Below are 21300 nucleotides of genomic sequence, written 5' to 3' on the forward strand. Positions count from 1 at the left end.
GAAACGACCAAGCTATGGGAGAATCAAGACAGAGATATTCCAAAGGACTCAGAAAAAGGCAGCAATGGTCTGAAATGTCGCCTGTGAGAAATTACACCATCATCTTGGAGGCATTGTTTGCTCTTCCCTTGCTAAATATATCTCATTAGTAGCAACCTTTCTTCGAAGATACACCTGACCTCAAGATAATTTCGATCTTCTCTATCGTGCCTAGGTCTGGTTGACCTTGAAATCGTGTAAGCCCAGTCGTATGACACGGAACCTGATTGATTCCCCACAAACCATCCCTCTCCCCAAACAAGGGAAACCCCGAAACCGAGGCAAGCATTTTGTAAGTGGGGATCATTTATATGGATTTAAGCTAATCTCCGTCAACATCGACCTGCAGTTTCATATCAACTGCAAGGAAGTCGATTGAAGTCTAGGTAGTGTTGGGTGTTATACTGATTTGAGGGTTTCTTTTCTTTGTCGCCTTCCCGATTCATACTCTTTTGGCCTACCGTATCGCTCGACCATGGCGCCAAAAGGCTACCTTGATGTCCACTGTCATTTCTTCCCGGCGATCTCAGAAGACACGGCTTCGCAGCTAGTCACTCAACTCCGCCAGGCAAACTTTATGGTTGAGTCTACATCACAGATACATTGGTCCGCAGAAGGAATAATCGAGTACAATGATCACGCGGGAGTGGCGATGGCGCTGCTTAGCTACGTCACCAATGCTCATGACAAGCTGCGGGCGGGCAATGACTATGCGCATCAGATTGTTCAACAGTACCCCAGTCGATTCGGTCACCTGCTCGCTCTGCCAACGGACAGTTCTGGGGCCTGCCTGCGCGAAATTCAATATGGGGACGAGTACGATGAGCCGAAACCAGACGGATACGCTGTGACCACGCAATACAATGGTGTGCTGCTCTCAGATCCCTCACTAGAACCTGTTTTCGCGGAGCTCGACAAACGAAGCGCGATCTTACATATCCATCCGAACGCCTATTTACCTGGCGAGTATGGCAAGCCGTCAGCTCTGATTGATGTTGCATTTGACACTTGTCGAGTTGCTACCGACATGTTGTACAAAGGCGTTTTCCGCAGGTACCCCAATATCAAATACATCTTTGCACATTGCGGCGGCGCATTACCTGCGCTGTCGGGAAGATTAAGTTTGCTGGGGTCAGAATCATGGGTTCCAAACCCTGAGAACCTGACCAAACAAGAAATCGAGTCGCAGCTATCAAAGCTGTATGTTGACACGGCTGCGACGGCAAAGACTGGTCTGGAACCAGCTGCAAAGATGGTGGGCTGGAGTCATTGTCTCTACGGTGCAGATTGTGGCGTTCCATGCTCGACTTGGAAGACAATGGATGAGAATATGATGGATGTTGCTGCACGAGAAGCTGACGCAGGCGTTGAGCAGGGAACAGTCAGGGATAACACATGGAGATTATTCCCTGCTGCTGCAAAACGAGCAGAGCAAGGTCAGTAGTGCCTGATTGGATACAAAATCTCAAATATTTCTCTCAGGCCTCCCCTTTGACGACGAGTATTTCACACCTTGATTACTTCCATCATTGCCCCAAAATTTGAACGGTCCCTCTACATCAGGTGTAAGCCCACGGTCGCATTACAGACCTTTGTGGCAGAACAAAGCCATTTCAAGTGCTGAATGCCCACCGCCACCACGGTCGAAGATGATGTGCACGAACCTAGATTCCACTTTGCGACCATGAGTAGTAGCTTCCCGTCCCTCACCAATCGGAAGTCTCGGTAGTTGCTGAAATGAGAGAGGTGGGACTCGGTATTCACCAAATACAGCTAGATAGTTTTAGTGGCGGTCTCTCTTTTAGTCTGGGAAACCTGGGCGCCCAGCTTAGCATATCACCGTTCGGCCGCGATCCTCAGGCAAAACCAAAGGCAGGCAAAAGTATTCTATGTCAAAATTTTATAGCTCACATCAAATGTTGCTGCAATAGTATCGTACTCCGCTCTAGCACAGACAAAAGTTGACCAGAAAGATGACTGAGCATCAACAAATCAGCTACGCCGGGAAGCTGGCTGGAAAACGGATTCTAATATTAGGTGGAACATCAGGAATAGGTCTGGCGGTGGCAGAAGCGAGTCGAGAGTTCGGTGCTACAGTGATTGTGTCAAGTTCGAATGCAACAAAAATAGAGACGGCAGTCCAGAAACTCAACAACATCAAATGCACCATCAATGGAGTTCATGCCGGATCTTCTAACGTCCAAGGTTACGCATGTGACCTCTTCGATCTGAAGGAACTGGAGGCAAACCTAAAGGCCTTGTTCGAAAGCGCCACCGATCGGGGTCAATACAAGCTGGATCACATCGTCTACACAGCAGGCAACAAGGTCGGATCGATCCCTCTTGCAGACACAGACACGGAAATGATCACAGAACACGGTGTTTTACGGTTCTACGTGCCAATCATCATTGGAAAGCTAGCTTCACACTATATGAACAGCAGCCCTGCCTCGTCAATCACTCTGACCAGCGGGGTGAACAACGTCAAACCAGTCCCAGGGAGAGTGTTGATGGCAGGCTGGGGAGCCGGAGTCGAGGGTGTCACTCGTGCCCTAGCTGTCGACTTACGGCCCATCAGAGTTAATTGTATATGTCCCGGCCCAACACGAACGGAATTGTTTAATGGATTCCCGGATCATGTACTTCAGCCACTCCTTGAAAAGTATTCGAACTCAACCATGACAAGGACGATTGCCAGCCCTCAAGACATAGCAGAAGCTTATCTCTATTGTATGCGCGACACGTTCATAGATGGTACAGTCGTCCACTCGAGTGGGGGATATCTGCTGGCTTAATTGAGATAGATGTATTTGAAGGCCTCCAGAATCATATCAACCTCTAATACTCCGTAAAACTGATCTATTCCCAGCGAACGTTGACTGATCACTTTGCCTGGCAGCTAGGCGTACCATAGTTTTGGACGATGCATTTAGATAGAAACACTTTCTACAGGGAGGTCTTCTTCGTAGTCCAGATATGCCGTGATGCTCACTCGCAGCGGGGAAAGAGCCGACGTTCCGAATCGATGGAGTAGGAACTGTATTTGCTGTACGCTGTGGTCGAATCGGATTCGCTCGTGGTTGTGATTAATCCACTATCACCGAGGTTCCTAGTACCTTATTGACTGCAACAGGTGGGAGCCTACCTCCAGTTTAAAATACTACACAATCTTTCTCGACATCTCAGCCTTCCTCCACCGAACCTCAATTATACCTAGACAAGCTTTCTTTATTTCCGCAGCCTTGGAGCACGATGTCGGAATACCCATTGTTCCCAAGCACCGACAATTTTCCTGCCCTTAAAGGCAAAGTCGTTGTGGTGACGGGTGGCGCCAGTGGCATCGGAGCCGATCTAGTCAGACTGCTATACCTTCACGGAGCCAACATCACCTTCGGTGATATCAACAAACAACTAGGGGAGGCTTTAATCAAGACTTTACTCTCCGAAGACCAACCATCAAGCCCGAAAGGTCAATTGACATTCTCACCGTGCGATGTTCGCAATTATAACCAGATGTACGATCTTTTCCGAACCGCAAGAGACAAGCACGGCCATGTGGACCATGCAGTATTCTGCGCTGGGGTTGTCGAGAGCACTACGTCCCCTTACTTCGATCCAGATCTGACTCCTGAAACCGTCGGTCAGGATCCTGGCGATACTCGTGCGCTTGATGTCAATTTCATGGCAACATGTGCCTTTGCGAGGATTTCATTACCATTCCTACGATCTCGCAGCCAGCCGTCAGGGTCGAGCTTGACATTCCTGTCCAGTGTCACTGGTTTTCGCGACGCACCAGGGATGTTTCTCTACCAGACATCAAAACAGGCGATTCTAGGGCTGATGAGAGCGATGAGAGCAGCGATTTATGCTCGCGATGGCATTCGCATCAACGCTGTGTGTCCGGGAATGACTGAGACGCCAATGACCTCGGATAGTGGATTGATCGACTTGTTTAAGAACAGGAGTCAAGAGTCACAAGAGGAGCTTCCATCGCATTATCAATCGTCCACGGTCGTTGCGGAGCATGTTGTATCGGTCATGGTTTCTGAGGGGCTGAATGGGAAGAGTATCTACATTGAAGAAGGGAAGGGGTGGGATTTTGATGCGCACCTGGTTGCAGAGTTCAGACGCCATTGCCATCCTGCAGCCGCTGGCTGGTCGATATGCTGGAGGCTTTACTATACATTGATCTTAGCGACAGATGATGACAGCGCCATAGCCTTGTGGGCTGACCGTGCACTAGACACCACCAAAAGCAGATTCATGTATGTACATATTTGATTCTAGCGCCTGGGCCCGCATCTAAGGGCATGACACGCGCGCAGGAAAGAACATTGTCTGAAGGAATCATTTGGTGTTGTCCGGCATCAGCCAATATTGGCATTCGGGGTTCGGTTGCCAAGACGCCGAAGGGCTACTTGACAGCGTTTGGGAGTATCCACAGGAATGCAAGGCTTTTGTTGCCCCTGGGGGGTAAGACACTAGTAAATAAGGAAAAGACAGGTACATAGGATTATAGTAACTAGATAATTATTATCATAAAGATAGAGGAGTATATGAGGAGTATATAAGGATAAATTGACTCGAAACTAACCGTGCTAAGGCGCAGAGACCTGAAAACCACACATTCGCAATGGCAGGATATTCGTTGTTATATCCAGGATATGAAACCTGCCAAGTTGAAGAGGAAATTCTAGAGCTACAGATTTTTCTTGGTACATAGGAACTGAGAGGATAGCCAGAGGTGGCATGTTCTATACAAGCTATTTCTCCACCCCGTGCAGATTGGAGTCACCAAGGATGTATCGATAGATGACATTTCGCTCCAAGACTGCAGGCCTCTGGCATTTATGGGAGAGTTTGTCCTTTTGCCGCTGAGCGGTTCGCAGGCTTACCGCCGACATATCGTACGGCCATGACGGCTGTTAAAGCAGATATCACCGCGAGAATGATGAAGGTGTTGCCAAAACCCAACCAAGGTTGTAGCTGGCCAGTGATCTCAGGTCCAATACCAAGGCCAAGTGTGTACGCCATGGCGGAGAGTGCGTACAGTTGTGCGTACGGGCCGAGGCGCCCAAAAAACTCAGGATTGGCTTTGTGGTAAGAGTCTACCACCAATCCAGACTCGACCGCTGTAGCGGAACTGCATCCAGATATGCTGATGCTGCACAATCCTGTGATGATAGCAAATAGTGCGATCTGGTCGGCTCCTCCAGGGCGAGGTAGTCGGAGTAGCACCAGCGTACAGGCCTGCAAGACGAGAGTAGATGCGGCCACGACTTTTGGCCCAGTTTTGTCAACGACATAACCAAGTATGGGTCCAAAGATGACCGACGAAACAACAACCGGCATCATCATCAATCCCGAATGGAAAGAGTCGAAGCCGAAAAGCTCGGCTGTCCGAATGGGAATAGTCGCTTCAAATGCGCCTAAGATCATGCCCTGCATTGTTGTGAGGGTCAGAGCCATCGCCAGCCGCGAGTTTCCAAGGCAGATAACGATGGGCATTAGGCGAACGATCCATGAGCGGCGCTGATCAGGAGCTATCTTGAAGGCGACAGGCTGGAGTAATGGCTCGCTTTCGTTGCTCTCGTGCATGTGATCTCCTTCCATACTTGGGTCTCTGCCTTCAGGAGAATCAGGTGTACCTGAGACCTCACCAGCTACAACACCGCCGCTCTCCTCTGCAAGATTCCCCTCATATTCGGCTGCTGTCTTCTTCTCGACGACAAGCAGTCGTAGCACAAGGTCGATGGTTATCAATGTTGTCGACAGCACGGTAGGCCCGAGGACTCCTGTTTTGTCGTAAAGGATGCCACCTATCATGGGTGCAAATAGCACACCCGCGAGCGTGGCGGAAGACATCTGAAACACATGTCAGCAAGTGTTTGAGTGGGCCATACATGGATTGACTGACCGTCCCCAAGGTCTTTCCCAAATTTTTAACGCCCACGGTGTCGACCGCTAAGGCGATACCAACCGACCATACCACGGCGGCGCTGATTCCCTGCAAGACCCTGGCGACGTACAGTAACGATAGATGCCGACTAGAGAATAGCAGTATTGTCGCAGCACCGAGGGCGATGAGGCCTGTGAGGTAGGGGCCTCTTCGTGTCTGCTGTCGGTCGGCTATAATGCCGACCACTGGGGACCCAATTAACGTCGAAGCAGCATACACCGAGAGAAGACCAGAAACATGTTGCTGTACGCTCGACTTTGGTACACCTAATCGGTCGTGAAGCATAAAGGGGAGTACGGGGATGATCAAGGAGTACAGAAACATGTCGGTGAACACACCAATGCACACCGTGGTGAGGATGAACATGGTGTGGCTTCGCCACCATAAGCCAAATGGTTGTGCTGGCATTCTGACACTGCAAGTACTCTGTAGGCACCGGGGCTGGCCCCAGTAGCAGAAGAGGACGACCAGCTACAAAACTAGGATGTGGCAGTGAGATCTAACTTTATTCCTTGCAAGTTGCCCGGTACCGGAGGTTCGAGACTAGGGCAAATGAGAACCGTTACACTGCGGAGAACAAGGGGTGGGTCTACTATATCCGCGCTAAGCTCAACGCCATGGATCTATGCTCGGCGCCCTCAAGTATCAATTCCCATCGTCGACGATCCCCTTGAGAAATGCGTTGAACATGCTGTAAGCCATGCTCTGACAAAAACTTAGAGCCTTCTTCCAAGTCCAGATTTCTCTATAGCTCCTCGAGGTCACCTTCCTTGGCTCCATAGTGGTAGTTCCCGCTATATTATACTATTAACTTTCAAAAAATTATTATCCTGTTACCTTTTAATGCCGTCTTGAAAGCAGAAAACACCTGCCGATTCATGGAGTGGAAGAAGTCGCTGTTTCTGGGACGGTCTCGGTGGTCTTTTCTTGGACACCACCAGAGGCGCGAGGTGAGACAGTAGGGTCGTGGACATGAATACCCAGACGTTCGAGCTCGATATTGCGATGACCCCAGAGGAGAAGTGCACCAAAGACAGCTATATGCAATGTCAATACGACGGGAGAGCCTTCAGGTGGAGAGGAAAAATACTCACGCTTTGCGAGAAGGTCCAAGATGCCATAGGCAATAGCTTCAGCGTCACTGGAGATGACATTTCCGCCCTCACAGACACCCCAAATGATGGGGTAGACTAGCCAGATGGCAGCAGTCCAAGCTCCACACGTGGTGTATGTTCGAGAGATATCAGAACCTAAAGCACGAGAATAGGTACGGCCTTCAAAGGCAATGGTATAGGCGACAACGAAGAATGAGACGGTCCCGAAAGTGAAGAAGCCTATCAATCTTATTAGTTTGACCTGTGGGACAGACATTGTGATGGGGATTCGGTTTGCCTACCCCACTTGTATGAGGTACGAACAAGAGCACCGACCAAGCCCGTAACTACCATCACTTCATTGAATAGGATAGTATAAAGGATTGTGGGCATAGGAAGTCCACAGGTGAGGAACAGGTCAGTCAACAGAAGAGGAGTGGTGATGAACCAATCAATCTGAATGGACCCGAGGGTTAGCACGGTTGCATCTGGATGTCGAACTCAGATGCGAATCGCACTTACGTAGCGGACATAGAAGATTTGACGCATGTTACCAGCAACCTTGGGGTTGGTGCGCTCGAATTCAACTTGAATAGCAGTCCAGCCGAGGTTGGAACCCATGCAAAAGTAGGCGATGGCGGCAACAAGCGTGATCCCAGCAGTGATGTAGTGGAATAAGCGCTGAGAGCGGGGCTTGGTGAAGGAAAGGCCTATGAAGACCAAAGTTGAAAAGCACATGACTGCGCACACAGTAAAATACCAGTCGCTGCCTCGAGTGGTGATGTGATTGTTGGTGGTTACAGTGTTGGTAAATCCATTGACATCAAGAGCCTGGTTACCCATATTGATGATTGGAATTGAAGAAGTTGCAAATGGGTAGACAAATGCTGCGGATGGAGAAGTAAACAGTCGACAGAAATTATGCTAATGGTGAAAAAGTCTTGAGAATGGTTGGAAGATTGTTCCCAGGAGAGGCTGTATATAGTAGGGAAAACGAAGGCCTTGCGGATCCAGCGGATGGACAGATCTGTGACGTCTTGGATGCTTCAAATTCTGTTCCCACAGGTCAATAGACTCATGTCAACTATGAGAGGTCACCACTTGTCGAGCCGCCGAGCGTTCTTCAAGTTCGTTACCTCATTTGGCTGAATTAGTCTAAAATGGGTTTTAAAGTAAGGTTAAAGCTTGGATGGAAGCTTATCCTTCACATATTTATAACAGTGCGTCATGTGCTCGCACAACTTACGTGTCTGGAATCCGGTAAGATGTTCCTGACGATGGAAGCAGAGCCTGTTGATGACCTGATCCACTGTATCGAGGCCGCAAGGGCCCGTCCGTTTGCAAATTCTCGCAAAAGGATTGGTCAACAGGGGTCTGAGCATGTGCCATTAGAATCAGGTCGACATGTTGGGGGTGTGGCGAGGCTGTCACCAGACGCAGGTTGCTAAAAAGTCATGATCTCATCTCGGTAATAATTTAACTCACGACGGATCCATTGCTGATAGCAGCAGCATGTCGAATCTCGCATTCAATTCAGCTTTGCCTTAATTCATCACCACACATCTATCTAATGTGCTATCGCTACTATGCTCTCCTCGCGAGTGGCCGTCAATGATAATTGCCCAAGGCTAAGAGTGCTTCCTTTTCCAAGGCGTGACAGGATGGGAAGGGGGACCTAGCAGTAACTCCGTACATAAGCCAAAGTTAAGCCAAGATTCAAACCCTTGAGGTAGCCTAGTATTCATGATATTGGTAACATTTCTAAAATGCAATGAGAGGATGAGAGGTAATGTGGCGGCAATTCTTCCCCTTCATTGAGATACCACGAGGGATGATGATGTAGAAAAAAGGCGTATGAGATGTGGCGAGTCATGATATGCCAAGATATCTTGATACCTGCGTCATGGCCCCGGAAGTAAGTTAATCCTTAACCGGTGGGCGGGGGAGCCTTCGTCAACATCATCTCACAATCTCTCTTCCTCCAATGCCAACCATCTACTTGTCCCATGTGATTCACGGTTCCGCCAGAAGGCAAAGGCTGGTCTAGACATGACCATGGCCGTGACCGCCCAGCAGCAGGAGACTGCCTCAGATTTCATCTTTCCCAAAAGCTATAACTTCCCACCCTTTTTCAGTGCCCAACCAACGGCACTGACACGACAAGCCCAGCTTCGAAAATGGTCTATCTTTGTTCAAAAATACTGTCGACACCATCGCATCTACCAGTTAACCATCATTGAAGTTCTAGAAACCCCCTTGTTCCATAATGTGGCCTTGAAGAAGCGCCTGAGTTTAAAGGATGCCAAGGCCGTCATTGATTATATGGTAAGCAAGGAGGGGGATGAGAGGGCAGAGTGGTTGGGACCCGAAAAGTCCTCAGCCTGGATTTGGTGGCGCAAGCCTGAGGAATGGGCAACCATCATTGCCGCCTGGGTGGAAGAAACTGGCCAAAAAGGGACTGTTCTGACCCTGTATGAAATTGTCCAAGGCGAGGCTACGGAAAAGCAGGAATTCTATGGCCTAGACATGGATATCCTGAGAAAGAGTCTCAACACTCTAGTGAAAAAAGGCAAGGCGCAGATCTTTGGCACAGATGACCAACAAGGTATCAAGTTCTTCTGATATTAGCACACCGACATTGCTGTCAAGAGACTTTCGTCATGGTCATGGTCATACTCCAACAGATCATCGAGCCGCTCCAAGATACACAGCCAAGCAACACTCAAGGGACCTCAACTTACACCGCATAATCTTGGAGCGGTCGCAATGTTTGAGAAATCGCCGTCTCCAGCAGCCAATCCGCGGTGACAATTCTTGGGGTTCTGCGACTCTTTTCCGCCATTTGCTTGAAGCGATCCCACAGGACGTTGTTGTTGGCAGCGTCTGCAACCAAAATCAGGTCGCTGCTCGCACCTCCGTCTGTGCTTTCCTCGCTGTCTGCCCGAGTCGAAGGGACAGTCATGTTCTTTCGGTTCCGCCACAGCATGCACCGTCCCCCATTAGCTTCGACAATGGCCTTGAAAGTCTCGAATCCGCCCCGGATGCTTTCCATCACATAAATGTTTTGTCCTTCGAGGAGTCGGTGTTTATTTTTAGAGGCCCGCCCGATGGCCTTTTCGAGACTGCCACCTATCGAGGCTTCCGCCTGTTTATCCTTGAGCGGGAATTTCTTTGGGTCTAGAAGTGCATCTTCTTTCAGGCACGCATCGATAAAATCTGTCGACACTACCACAGGCGCGAAAGCGATGGCCGTCACAAACTTTTGAGTTCGTACAATCGAAGGTGCTGCAAGATGGGTGGCTTTGCTGGGATCTTGTACTGTGAGGATGCCGAGACTGCGGAGTTGTTTCTGGATTTGTTAGCGACTGAGCTTCTGGAAGTGTCATATCTCACATACCTTGTCACTGTCTTCAACCTTGGCGCGATTGACCCATTTCTTGTATCCCGAAACCAGCAACCGCATTTCTGGCGGCGGGTTGCCACGTTTCGTCTTCTTTGTCTCGGTTACATCCGTGGCCTCATCTTCCGATGCTTCGTCAATCGATCTCTTGCGACCGTGTTGGACCGGGACCCGATCCTCGTCCTTTTGTCGTCGTCCACCGTATACAACGCCACCTACACGCTTCTTTTCCTTTTCAAACAAGAGTATGTCCGGCGTCATCTCATGTAATCGGGCAGATGCCACCTCCTTTGACTTCCGGCTATTGGTAGTCGAGGGCGTGATGTTTTCCTTTCCTGTAGCGATAAATCTCGATACACCAGGAGTTCGGATTTGTTCGTTTGGAGCCTTGGACTTCTTGCCTCCATTGGCTATATTTCCATTTTGAATTTCTTGCTTGGTCGCCCCAGAATGAGTGGTATCGACCATGTCAGTGTCTTCTCTGGGGAAGAAATGCTCCTCAATCACCTTGCGATCAAGCTGGGTACTACCAACAATCTCGCCTAAATTGGTCCGATGCGGGAAATGCGTATACCGACTCTGAGTAATACTTTGCATCTTCCATTTTGCATAACTCTCTTCGATCCACAAGTGGTTCACGATATGGATACCCCACTCCTTTGCAGCTGCACATTTTTCGCTCACAACATGTGCGGTGACCAAGTGGGTGTTGTCTTGCTTCAACGTCTTTGTGCACTCAGCACCTGCTGCAATGATCAAGTTCTCCAGATAGGTTCTTGCCTCTCCACTGTAATTGGAAAGGCTGATTTTGAGACCGGGAAAGCCAGGAAGTCCATGCCTAGCCACGGGATAGTGGAGCAACCGTCGAAGCGGTGAAGTCCACTCATCTGTCGTGATGAGATAGTAGAGCCAACCGAGGTTGCCGACATCCTTGCCAAACCTGGAAGCCATCTTGTAGTCGTCACCTTCGCGGAATTTGCAGATAAACATATCGGCGTCTGCGACTGATTCGGTGAGCTTTCCACCACTGACCGTTACGATACCATCCAAGATGCCTCGCAGATAGCTGGAAATTCCCAAGTCTGTGCTGAGCATGACAGATTTTTTCTTGAAAACCTTTTCCAGCTTCCGTGTTGGGCCGTTGTAGCTAGGCTTATGATCAGGGTCAGGATTGGTAGCACCAGAGATTTGCGCAGCCTTGCGCCGTGCAAGTGGAGGTTTGTCAATTGGAGGTCTCAGGATTTCCGGGTTTGGCAGGGTGTAAGGTTGCTCGTCAATTTTCCGACCCAGCTTCAGGCAGTCATCCACCCAATGCGGCAGAACAATCTTTGCTGCAACCTTCTTCTTCTGGGCCATGACACATATCTCGGCCTCAATGTCTATGGCAATAATGTGCGTGGTTTGACTTGTAAGTCTCGCGGAGAACAGTCCTCCCATTGCCACCACGCCCCCGGCTATGGCGTCAGCATCCCCTTCGGGCAGTGAAGAAGCACAAGCAACGACATCTGACATGAATAGGCGAGGATCTGGGTTGTATTGACGCGGGTTACTCAATTTGTCCCTAGCAAGAGAGTGCTGGACCCAGGTAGGCTTGACGACGGGGATCATGGCATCGCAGCATTGCTCGTAATCAGGGAAATCGAATGAAGTAGAGATGACGTGTGTGAGGCCACGAATATCGAGCTTATTTTCAGGATAATTATCGACTACCACTAGTGCGTCGTGAAGGCGTAATTCACTGGCCAACTACTGCTGGTTAGTAAAGTGATTCTGATCTTTGACGAAGACACGGGTGTTACCGAATCGGCTTCATCTTGTGTTAGGCTGGCGTTGCGGACAATGGCAAAACTGCATTGAGCGAAGAGGCCTCTTTTCTTTTGGGGGTTGTTGACATCCATGGGGAGCCGTGGGGAGGGCGAAGGAGAAGAGGACGAGATGGAGGAGAATGGGAAGGAGGGGGGAATGGTCGTGGTTGTAGGCGTGACAAAACTGCGGATTAGCTCTTTACAGATGTTGAGAAAGCCTGTCATTGACAGGTTAGAAGGGAAGTGAAGAGAATGACAATTGCATTTACGGTGAAGCTGGATGTGGATGTGTGTGGATGTGGATGTGGCCAGTCGAAGTTGAAGTTGAAGCGAAGCCTCGAAAACGCGATGATGACAGGCGCGTAGTGGAAGTGGCGCGTGCCTGCCACTTTCATGGTCGCGCCTGCTTTGGCTGCAAACCGGGAAATTCGAGGAAGGCGCAGGTGCGCAGGCGCGTCACGCAAATGGGAAGTCACACGAGATCACGTGATTTCGAGCAGCCCCACCAACCTTTTGTCTCTCATCTTGTCACCTGAATGTTGAAAAGAGAGAGAGAGAGAGAGAGAGAGAGATGCAAGGATGACAAGATTTACAAGGTAATTTGACACATGAATTCGACGTAGCAACACGACCTACCCGGCTGGCGGATCTTCAATAATGGCAATGGTGCAAGTTCCGTTAGCCACCGTGCAGATTCCGTTATCCAAACGGCAGTTCAGCAGCCATGGACCTCGGCACTTGGACTTTCTCGATATCCCAAGCCGCCATCAGCTTATTTCTCGGCTTTGATCATATTCACATAGCTGGTACACATATTGTTTCCCATCATCTCCGTCGAACGTAATCGCGAACCCATTGGATTTTGTGCGGTCGCGTATCACCACGATCCATCACATTAGCTATGGCGTCCTTTCATATTGTTGAACACAAGATTCCCACGCAACACATTCGGGAGTATGCCCGTGCGACTAGTGGGCCTCAGGAGACTGTCCTACACCTAGCCGTCAAGCAGTACATTCCCAAAGACAATCCGAATCCGCAGCCAGGTGATGTCACAATCATCGGCGCTCATGCCAACGGCTTTCCCAAAGAACTCTATGAGCCTCTGTGGGATGAAATCCATGCCAGATCCAAGAAGTCTGGCTTTCGGATAAGAGGCATCTGGATCGCGGATGTCGCGCAGCAGGGACAGAGCAGCGTCTTGAATGAGGAGCTCCTAGGCAATGACCCTTCATGGAGCGACCACCCCCGAGACCTGCTACATTTGATCAACGTAAAACGAGCTGATATGCCACGGCCGCTGATAGGCATCGGCCACTCAATGGGAGGAAATCATTTGTATGTATTTCAATTCCTTGGCATCGCCTCTCCACACGTTGCTGATCCATCACAGAGTTCAATTGTCGTTAATGCACCCCCGGCTACTCACCACTTTGATTATGATTGACCCTGTCATACAAACATACTCCAGCACAGCCCCACATCTCGGCCCTGGTCCAGCTCGACTCTCCACGTTTCGTCGTGACATCTGGCCATCCAGAGAGGAAGCTGCCAAGTCCTTTAAAGCAAGCAAATTCTATCAAGCATGGGACCCAAGAGTTCTAGACTGTTGGATAAAGTATGGTCTCCGAGATGTACCAACGGCTGTTCATTCCGAAGAGAAGCCACCCAAAGTTACTCTAACGACACCATTGCACCAAGAAGTCTTCACTTTTCTGAGGCCCAATTATGAGGGCTATGGTACTGAAGGGAAACCTGTCAACCGCAAAACACATCCTGACCTGAATCCAATTCTTCCCTCGATCGCACCGTTCTACCGCGCGGAGCCACCGGCAGTATTCTTCCGTCTACAAGAACTTCGACCTAGTGTCCTGTACATCTTTGGAGGCAAGTCGGATGTTGGAACTCCCGAAAATTGCAAAGCCAAACTTGACAACACTGGTGTTGGCATTGGTGGCAGTGGCGGCGCCGCTGCTGGTAGAGTCAGGAGTGTGCTCTTTGAAGACATTGGCCATTTGATTGCCATGGAGGCTGTGGACAGGACAGCGGATCATACTTCATCATGGATCAGAGATGAAATGAAGATCTGGAAAGAACTCGAGGATGAGCACCACCGAACCTGGGATGCCAAAACTCTTCTTGAGAAGCAAACTATAGATGAAGAGTGGAAAAAGATGATCGGTGGCCCATTGGGAAGAAAGCCCAAACAACCAAAGCTATGATTCGACATAGATTCGACATAAACAATGGGTTGGCTACGACTTTGGCACTTCTGTTCGACATCCGAAGACATAATATATGACATATTGGTTGTCTTGGAGAGACACTCGGGAGGTCACAAAACATGAGCGACTATCGACAAGGAAAGGTCTACCTCATTACTATCAGCTACAATGAAGATTTCAGTTTCTGTGTCTCGTCATTAGAGCAACACTACAGATCGCCCGCGAACAAAAAGAGATAACTCGATGGAACACTGGGCCGTCATTCCCAGCTTGATACACATGATACTAGATTGAATGACATTTTAGCTTTCTCTAATTCTTAACCTGGATTGGGATCTTACACTGGTTTTCCGTTTGCGTGATCTTTCCACATCCGCCCAAACTTCTCTCGCAACTCCACCGTAAGGACCTTCCTACGGTTCTTGTCAGCCTTACTCCATTGCTTCAACGAGAATGAGACCTTTGCGAAGGTCAATAGCTTGTGGGCATTCTGACGCAGATACCCCTCATGGTTCAAGGCGTAGCGAATAGTCTCGACAATAGGCGACAGTCTCATGACGCGGGGATCAAAGTCTGGACCAGCTTCCTTGATCATCGCAGCGAGATAGTGTTCGCGCTGTGGTTCCAGGCTCTCCTCGTCGTAAGGATCAAAGGGGACGCGAACACGGGCAACTTTGGGTTTGCCCGCCTCCTCCTTCTCATCCTCTTCCTTATCCTCGACGTCCTCGAGATCGAAGTCGCCAGGCCAGTCTTGAGTCCAGTCCTCGGTGATCCACATGGGATATCGTGCACAACCTGCACATGCAGGGAGTGTCATGACATCATCCATGTCGATGAAACCGGTGAGCTTATTTTTGTCGTCGACCATGACGTTCTGCATGTCAAAGTCTGGAATTGTGAGGTAGAAAGGCCCTTTGGGCTCCATAAATTCGGGGATTGAAGTGATGCAAAACTTCAGAATGTCGATGGCGCTCTTCTTAAGCTCGTCGCCTTCGACATCATACTGTCCAGCCGTATGTCGAAGCATCTCTTTGAATGAGGTTTGCTGAGGCTGCTCAATAGTCATGCCAAAGCCTGTCTCGTCTGCACCAAACTCTGTCGAAATGACTGGGCGCACCGAAGGATTGTTCGCATCTTTGGAAAAGTCCAACATGCCCAACTTGGTGAACTTCATCCGATAGAGTTGTGCCATATTCTTTGCGAGCTCGTCCAAGAGTGCAAACAAGCTATCATCCGGGACGCCATTGGGGCCATCGAACCAAGAGTTGTAGAGAGGCGATCCCTCCACAAAGGCAATTAGTGCAAATGGAACACCTGCAACCATATTATCAGTCTCCCAGTGTAAAACCTGGGGAAGTGGGATGGTAGTATTCTTACGAATATACTCCATGGTTCCGTACTCAGCGTTCATCTTCTCATCGTCGAGCTCCTCCACATCCAGACCCTTTCCGGGGATCCGCACAATCCACTTGACCTTGTCTGACCATAACAATGTGAAGACCAGGTTGTATGATCCCGTCATCTTCTTGTCTTTATCGATGCGACACGTCAAGTCGCCCATGAGGCTGCGTACATTCTCGACTGGTTCAGTCTGTTGCTCGATTAGCTGTTTCATCCGGGCATCGTAGGCTACTTCTTCGATGGCTTTGAAGTCGATAAGACCCAGCACCAACTCGAAGATCTCGGGAACTGAAGACCTACCCCATGAGTGCTCCGTGGCTTTATCTTCCTGTTTCTCTTGAGTTGAGCTCATGTTGAATTTTCTGTTTGTGTGATAGAATTGGGTTCTAGTCCTTGATGTTCTGAGTGATGTATCGTTATGAATGTAGAGAAGACGACAGGAAGCACTATATGTTATATATATAATATCTCGCAGTATCCTAATCGATTGAGGAGTGCCTTGGGAATGTTTTTGTCTCTTTCTTTCGTCCTTATGGGCCTTTCTTCACCCTGTGTTGTCTATCATTGTGGTTGTGTAACCAAGCCCTTTGTGTGAATCTCCTAGAGCAACACATTTCTTTGTCTAAGGCTGACCAAGACAAGCTTCACAGTTTTAGAGCCATGGTAGGTCAGTTCAAGGAGTCTTTGTCGCAGCCTTTGTCATTTGGTCCTGGGACTTGAACTCGGAGTGGTTAACGGACTGCTTGTCACTTCTTTCATACCTAGATCTCTGGAGAAAGGGAATTGTCAAAATAATTTCTCTCAAAGCCCAGTCCTTTCATTTGAGATACGGGAACTAGGGACAGACGTGGTCTAAGTCAAAATTGGGGCCTGACCACCGATGTCGGCCACATTCATCACCAAATCTACAGCGTTATGAGCTGCTGTTCTTCTTTCAGACATAATTGATACTATAGCCTAATACTGTGTAAATGTGCATGATCAGATACTGACAGGATGACAATATATATTCCACAATAAGGAGGGTTCTCTGTCCTGGCTGGACATCTCTCTGAAAATCCGCAATTACTCGTCGACGTCCCTTGGTTCGTTCTCTGCCCAGAACTTCTTGTACGCATCCCAAGTTATATTGGGAAACTCTTCTGGCCAAGTGAGTGGAGCCAACGGACTGCCAGTTTCCGCAAATTTCTTTAGTTTTTCTGCGGTCTTTGCCCGAGTCTTATTGACACTGTACACGCTGATGCGGTGTGCCGAAGAAGTGACATGGAGACCCCAATTCCACGCCGCTCTGACTGTTAGTGGTTGAGTGTTGAGAGAGTTGTCCCAGCATCTGCATACAATCTCGACCCAGCCTTCCACATCGCAAGGCAGGTCGAAAGACCAAGTGCGCCATGTCCATTTACGCTTTTCCGAAAGATTCTCAAGAGGTACAGCATACCATGAGAAACCTCCGTCAGCGCTTAGTTCCACTCTTTCGGGCCATCTTCCACCTCCAGAATATGCCCATCCCTTGCAATTGATTTTGCCATTGTGAATGATGACCTGTTTCGTCCATGGAGACATAATCGCAGAAGATACTGGCATTTCCTGAATCTGAATTCCATCAACAGGCGATTGGTTGAATTTTCCAATTTGCTGGTTGAAGTAGAGATACTCCTTGCTCTGGACTGGTGCGAGAGTTGGATTCTCAATAGCTTTGATGCGATAGAGCCACTTAACGCTTCGAGCCCCAATGTATCCGAGAACAACAACACGGAGTGGATAACCATGAATAGCTGGAAGAGGCTCTCCATTCATTTCCCAAGCCAAGAGGACTTCATTGGCTTTGACCTTCGACCATGGAACGCTAACCAGATAATTCATGACCTCATTGTCCTTAAAGTAGGTATCGGCTCCGTAAAACTCGAGGTGCTTTCCGCCATTGATAAGGCCCCCACAAGCCTTGATGACCTTTTTGAGACTAATTCCAACGTATTTCGCAGTCCCAATAGCACCTTCAGCCCATGGAGCTTGTGGAACCTCATCTCCCTGACCAGGATAAAGGCTGATTTGCTCGATCCGACGAGTTCCTGAGCATTGTATGGTAACATATTTCTCAACGCGAGGAAACCTTGATTCATCCATCAGATCAGCTAAGGTGAATTCGGTGGGATTTTTCACCAGCCCATCCATGGTGAAACTGAACTTGTCTTGGTCGATAAGGGGAATGCCTCCGTGGTTACGCACAAAGTGCAGCGAATTAGGCGTAATGGCTTTATCCGTGACTAGGCGTTTTGGAGGCTCACCATTGTATGGGAACTGGAGTAAGTGTAACATTTCTGGATGTTTTTCCTTCAGTACCGTCTTCCACGAGTCCTCAGGAACATCGGTCAATTCTCCACCCAGTGCATGATGCCACATCTTCCAGTGTGTACCAGGCAGAACTGGGTTCGTATCTGGAATAGGACCCATCTGAAACTCGGGATTTGGGGGGAAATTCTGTGATGTCAGAATCTTGTGGCCTTGCTTCTTCTTCTCTGGATAGGCTTCCCATTCGACGTAGCTGGCAGCCAGTTAGATATTTCAGCACAATCTTGCAGTTGTCAGAGCGCATACCCTTTCCATCCTGGACGCTCCATCTGGAACAACTCGTTGGGATCGCCAACAGCTTTGATGGCATCGTCATCTTTGGTAGGCACTGCAGGCTTCGAAGGGTGAATAGCAATTGGTTCCTTCCCTGTCTGGTCTATGAACGGTAGCTGAGCCCCCGAAAGACCCTGCTCAATTTTCCACTCATCAGGGCGGTTCTTGATATCCTTCAAGTCTTCAAAAGTATTGGGTAAATAGTCATTGATTTGAGGATGGATCACTTTCGGGGTAGCCATAGTGATGGTTGAAAGAACTGCTGTGCCCAAGACAGAGGCCTTTGCGAGTGATGAAACGGAGACGAAGTTGACTGCCCATGTACATATTTGAATCCATCAACCAGCCAAATCAGCTTCCAGTTCTGCTGTAGCTTGCATCTCTCAGCTTGTGACCCCTCTTCATCATCGCTTTGGATCGGCGCTTGGATGCATCTCGAAGTCAAATCCAATGCTGAGAATTACCCCCCCTGGTCTTAAGTTTCGCACGAGCTCACGTACGCAGCGATTGGTGGCAGCTGCATGCTGACTAGGTCTGCTTAGCCCTGAAATCATGGAAGCTCAATCGTAATACACGTAAAGTGATAGAGAAGATCGAGATTTTTAAGAAAACAAGGCAGAAACCCTCCTCTACATCGATAGCGAGTCTGTCAAGCCTAAGAGTTTGCTCAGGACCCGTCGTGGGGGCCGAACGCTCACTAGCGCCTTCGCCCTTATCTCTCTTTGTCTTATTTGAGTGAAGACGTGTGGAAGAGACTATATAACGGATCTTGTGTATTGCTTTTCAACATGTGATCCCATGACTGGTGCTGTCCACCAGGTTGAGAACGATGAGCGTTTTGAATCGGATTTCATCTCATAAGTAGTCTCATTTTATATTTACGGTGAGGTAAACCTCGTCAGAATACGGGGGACTATCTTTCATCTTCGCCAGTGAGAGGGTACAAAAGTTGAAGTTGTGGACCTCGAATTCTCGTCTCCCACAAGATGATCCAGGCCATATGACTGCGTTCATGCAAGCTCAACACGGTGCAAGAGTTCCTTCACTGCAGACATGGACTTGCCCTCCGCCTCTCCGCAGGCGATGGCGACTCGAAGAAGCTCTCGATCCTGGGCATTGACCTTATTGCCATGATGGTAGCGGTTGAACGCTGGCCAGTCCATAGGAAGCATTGTGCTCCCAATCCCAGCAAATAATTGCGCAAGGCCAGCCTCTGTGGTAGCTGCTGCCGCCTGTTGGCCTATTGTGCCATGCATGCTAAGCCCTTGGATCTCTCTCACTGCCGCCGTAGCAAGGCCCCATAGCTCCCCGGTACTATCGAAATTCTGGAAGTTCGGCCAGTTGAGAAGCTCGCAAACGGCCAAGAGGGGAAAGAGAGCAGTCGAATTTAGTGACAGCTGCTCCTGTGAGACCACATCGCAGGTCGAAACCCCGCTTGCGTTCCATAATTCGGCAAAGTCGTTTGCACCTGCTGCTGAGCTGTTGCTTACGGTGAAACCAGAACCGAGGCAATCAGTGTAAGCGTGATCTGCTTCGGCGAGTAATTTCTCGTTTGTGGGTGGGTGTACGGGCAGGGTCACAGCGTTGGTCGGGTAGATGTGTGTAATAAGCTGACCACTTACCACCTGATCGCTTGCTAGGCCAGATGTCTCGAGAAACCAAGATCGTATGTTGATGAACACAGTGCCGAGAATGACCTTAGTCTTGGTGTTTCGAACCGCCTCCCCAATCGTTTTCGTCAGGTTTTGGCCAACTTCGTTTCGCAAAGCAGCTCCATCGAGTGTAATAACTATGTAGTCGTAGGCCGCGCCTACCATCTCCGCTGGATTTGTGATGTATTTGTAACCTGTGTATACCTTGAGCTGGTGATCGTCATAGCTGTACAATTTTTGAGGATGCTTCAATGCTTCGACTCGATGAGGGCGAATAAGAAATGTTACTTTGGCTCCTGCTAATTGTAGATCATAGCCCATGATTATGCCCATGGAGCCTGCCCCAACAATGAGGATGCGACAATCTTCATATTTACCCATAGTGATGATAGGCAGAAAGTCCTTGAAGGTCGTCAGGGCTCGTTGGAGCAAGTGGCTGCCGTGGGACCAGGCAGAGAGTTTTTGAATGTCGCTATTGACAGAAATTTCGCTCGAGGTTGCAGATGTTGTATTTGGAACAGAATGACTTACCTCGTGGTAAGAGGCGAATACTTATACTATGCGAACAAGTGTTGCGTGTAGATTGTTCCATCGATTCCGAGTAAACACACGCTCGAGCTCGGAGGAAGCGCGCTGTTCGAAGGGGAAACAACGTTCACAACATGTCATCAAATGATTATGGGCATTGTGTTATGCACTGGTAATGAGGCTGGAATCAAGCTAAAGCACCCCTTAAGGTCTCGACATCTGTAGAGGTGAAATTGCATAGACGTTTACTGACCCGGTCTAGTCCGAATTTTCGTCCGCGGACGGACGCGATTAAGTTTGTGCTCTCCATCATTGTGAATGTTTTAGACCCTCTGAGCTGCACAGCATAATTCAGCTGGGCAGACTCTCCTCATAAGAAGAGTGATGAGAATGATAGAAATGAAAGGATTCCAAATTTTGAGAATTTAGCACTTGATCTTCCCTGGGGGAAGGCCTGCAGAGCTTAGGTCACCCACTGCGACATCAAAAGGCTCATGTCACGTCTCCGTAAGCCAGCTATCAGCCCATGTGTCGGCAAATTGAAGTGTATGTTCTAGACGCCTCACTTTTATCCC

The 21300-nt window shown here is 49.1% G+C and overlaps 7 protein-coding genes across 7 annotated transcripts; 2 read left to right on the plus strand and 5 right to left on the minus strand.

Annotated features, from left to right (window-relative positions):
• Positions 1–4698: 4698 nt before the first annotated feature.
• On the minus strand, positions 4699–6450 carry PV10_08465 (uncharacterized protein). Its single transcript, XM_016373490.1, has 2 exons — positions 5957–6450; positions 4699–5904 (listed from the first exon to the last, which is right to left on the minus strand). Exons 1-2 carry the CDS (start codon positions 6404–6406, stop codon positions 4888–4890), a joined length of 1467 nt encoding a protein of 488 aa, XP_016220401.1. The 5' UTR covers positions 6407–6450; the 3' UTR covers positions 4699–4887.
• Positions 6451–6830: 380 nt separating this feature from the next.
• On the minus strand, positions 6831–7935 carry PV10_08466 (uncharacterized protein; the record flags this gene model as incomplete). The annotated part of the gene is made up of 4 exons (XM_016373491.1): positions 6831–7035; positions 7093–7332; positions 7395–7548; positions 7615–7935. The coding sequence occupies 4 exons, from the start codon at positions 7933–7935 to the stop codon at positions 6875–6877; spliced, it is 876 nt and encodes a 291-aa protein (XP_016220402.1). The 3' UTR covers positions 6831–6874.
• Positions 7936–9147: 1212 nt separating this feature from the next.
• PV10_08467 (uncharacterized protein) lies at positions 9148–9714 on the plus strand (the record flags this gene model as incomplete). Its single annotated transcript, XM_016373492.1, has 1 exon — positions 9148–9714. The coding sequence occupies one exon, from the start codon at positions 9148–9150 to the stop codon at positions 9712–9714; it is 567 nt and encodes a 188-aa protein (XP_016220403.1).
• On the minus strand, positions 9659–12586 carry PV10_08468 (uncharacterized protein). Its single transcript, XM_016373493.1, has 3 exons — positions 12292–12586; positions 10490–12238; positions 9659–10441 (listed from the first exon to the last, which is right to left on the minus strand). The coding sequence occupies exons 1-3, from the start codon at positions 12520–12522 to the stop codon at positions 9830–9832; spliced, it is 2592 nt and encodes an 863-aa protein (XP_016220404.1). The 5' UTR covers positions 12523–12586; the 3' UTR covers positions 9659–9829.
• A 503-nt stretch (positions 12587–13089) lies between these two features.
• Positions 13090–14679, plus strand: PV10_08469 (uncharacterized protein). The gene is made up of 2 exons (XM_016373494.1): positions 13090–13635; positions 13691–14679. Exons 1-2 carry the CDS (start codon positions 13199–13201, stop codon positions 14517–14519), a joined length of 1266 nt encoding a protein of 421 aa, XP_016220405.1. The 5' UTR covers positions 13090–13198; the 3' UTR covers positions 14520–14679.
• Positions 14680–16847: 2168 nt separating this feature from the next.
• Positions 16848–18853, minus strand: PV10_08470 (uncharacterized protein). Its single transcript, XM_016373495.1, has 2 exons — positions 18519–18853; positions 16848–18465 (listed from the first exon to the last, which is right to left on the minus strand). The coding sequence occupies exons 1-2, from the start codon at positions 18785–18787 to the stop codon at positions 16989–16991; spliced, it is 1746 nt and encodes a 581-aa protein (XP_016220406.1). The 5' UTR covers positions 18788–18853; the 3' UTR covers positions 16848–16988.
• Positions 18854–19393: 540 nt separating this feature from the next.
• On the minus strand, positions 19394–21112 carry PV10_08471 (uncharacterized protein). Its single transcript, XM_016373496.1, has one exon. The coding sequence runs from the start codon at positions 20576–20578 to the stop codon at positions 19556–19558; it is 1023 nt and encodes a 340-aa protein (XP_016220407.1). The 5' UTR covers positions 20579–21112; the 3' UTR covers positions 19394–19555.
• Positions 21113–21300: the final 188 nt, after the last annotated feature.

The sequence above is a fragment of the Exophiala mesophila genome (genome assembly GCF_000836275.1).
Source record: "Exophiala mesophila strain CBS 40295 unplaced genomic scaffold supercont1.6, whole genome shotgun sequence".
Lineage (NCBI taxonomy): Eukaryota > Fungi > Ascomycota > Eurotiomycetes > Chaetothyriales > Herpotrichiellaceae > Exophiala > Exophiala mesophila.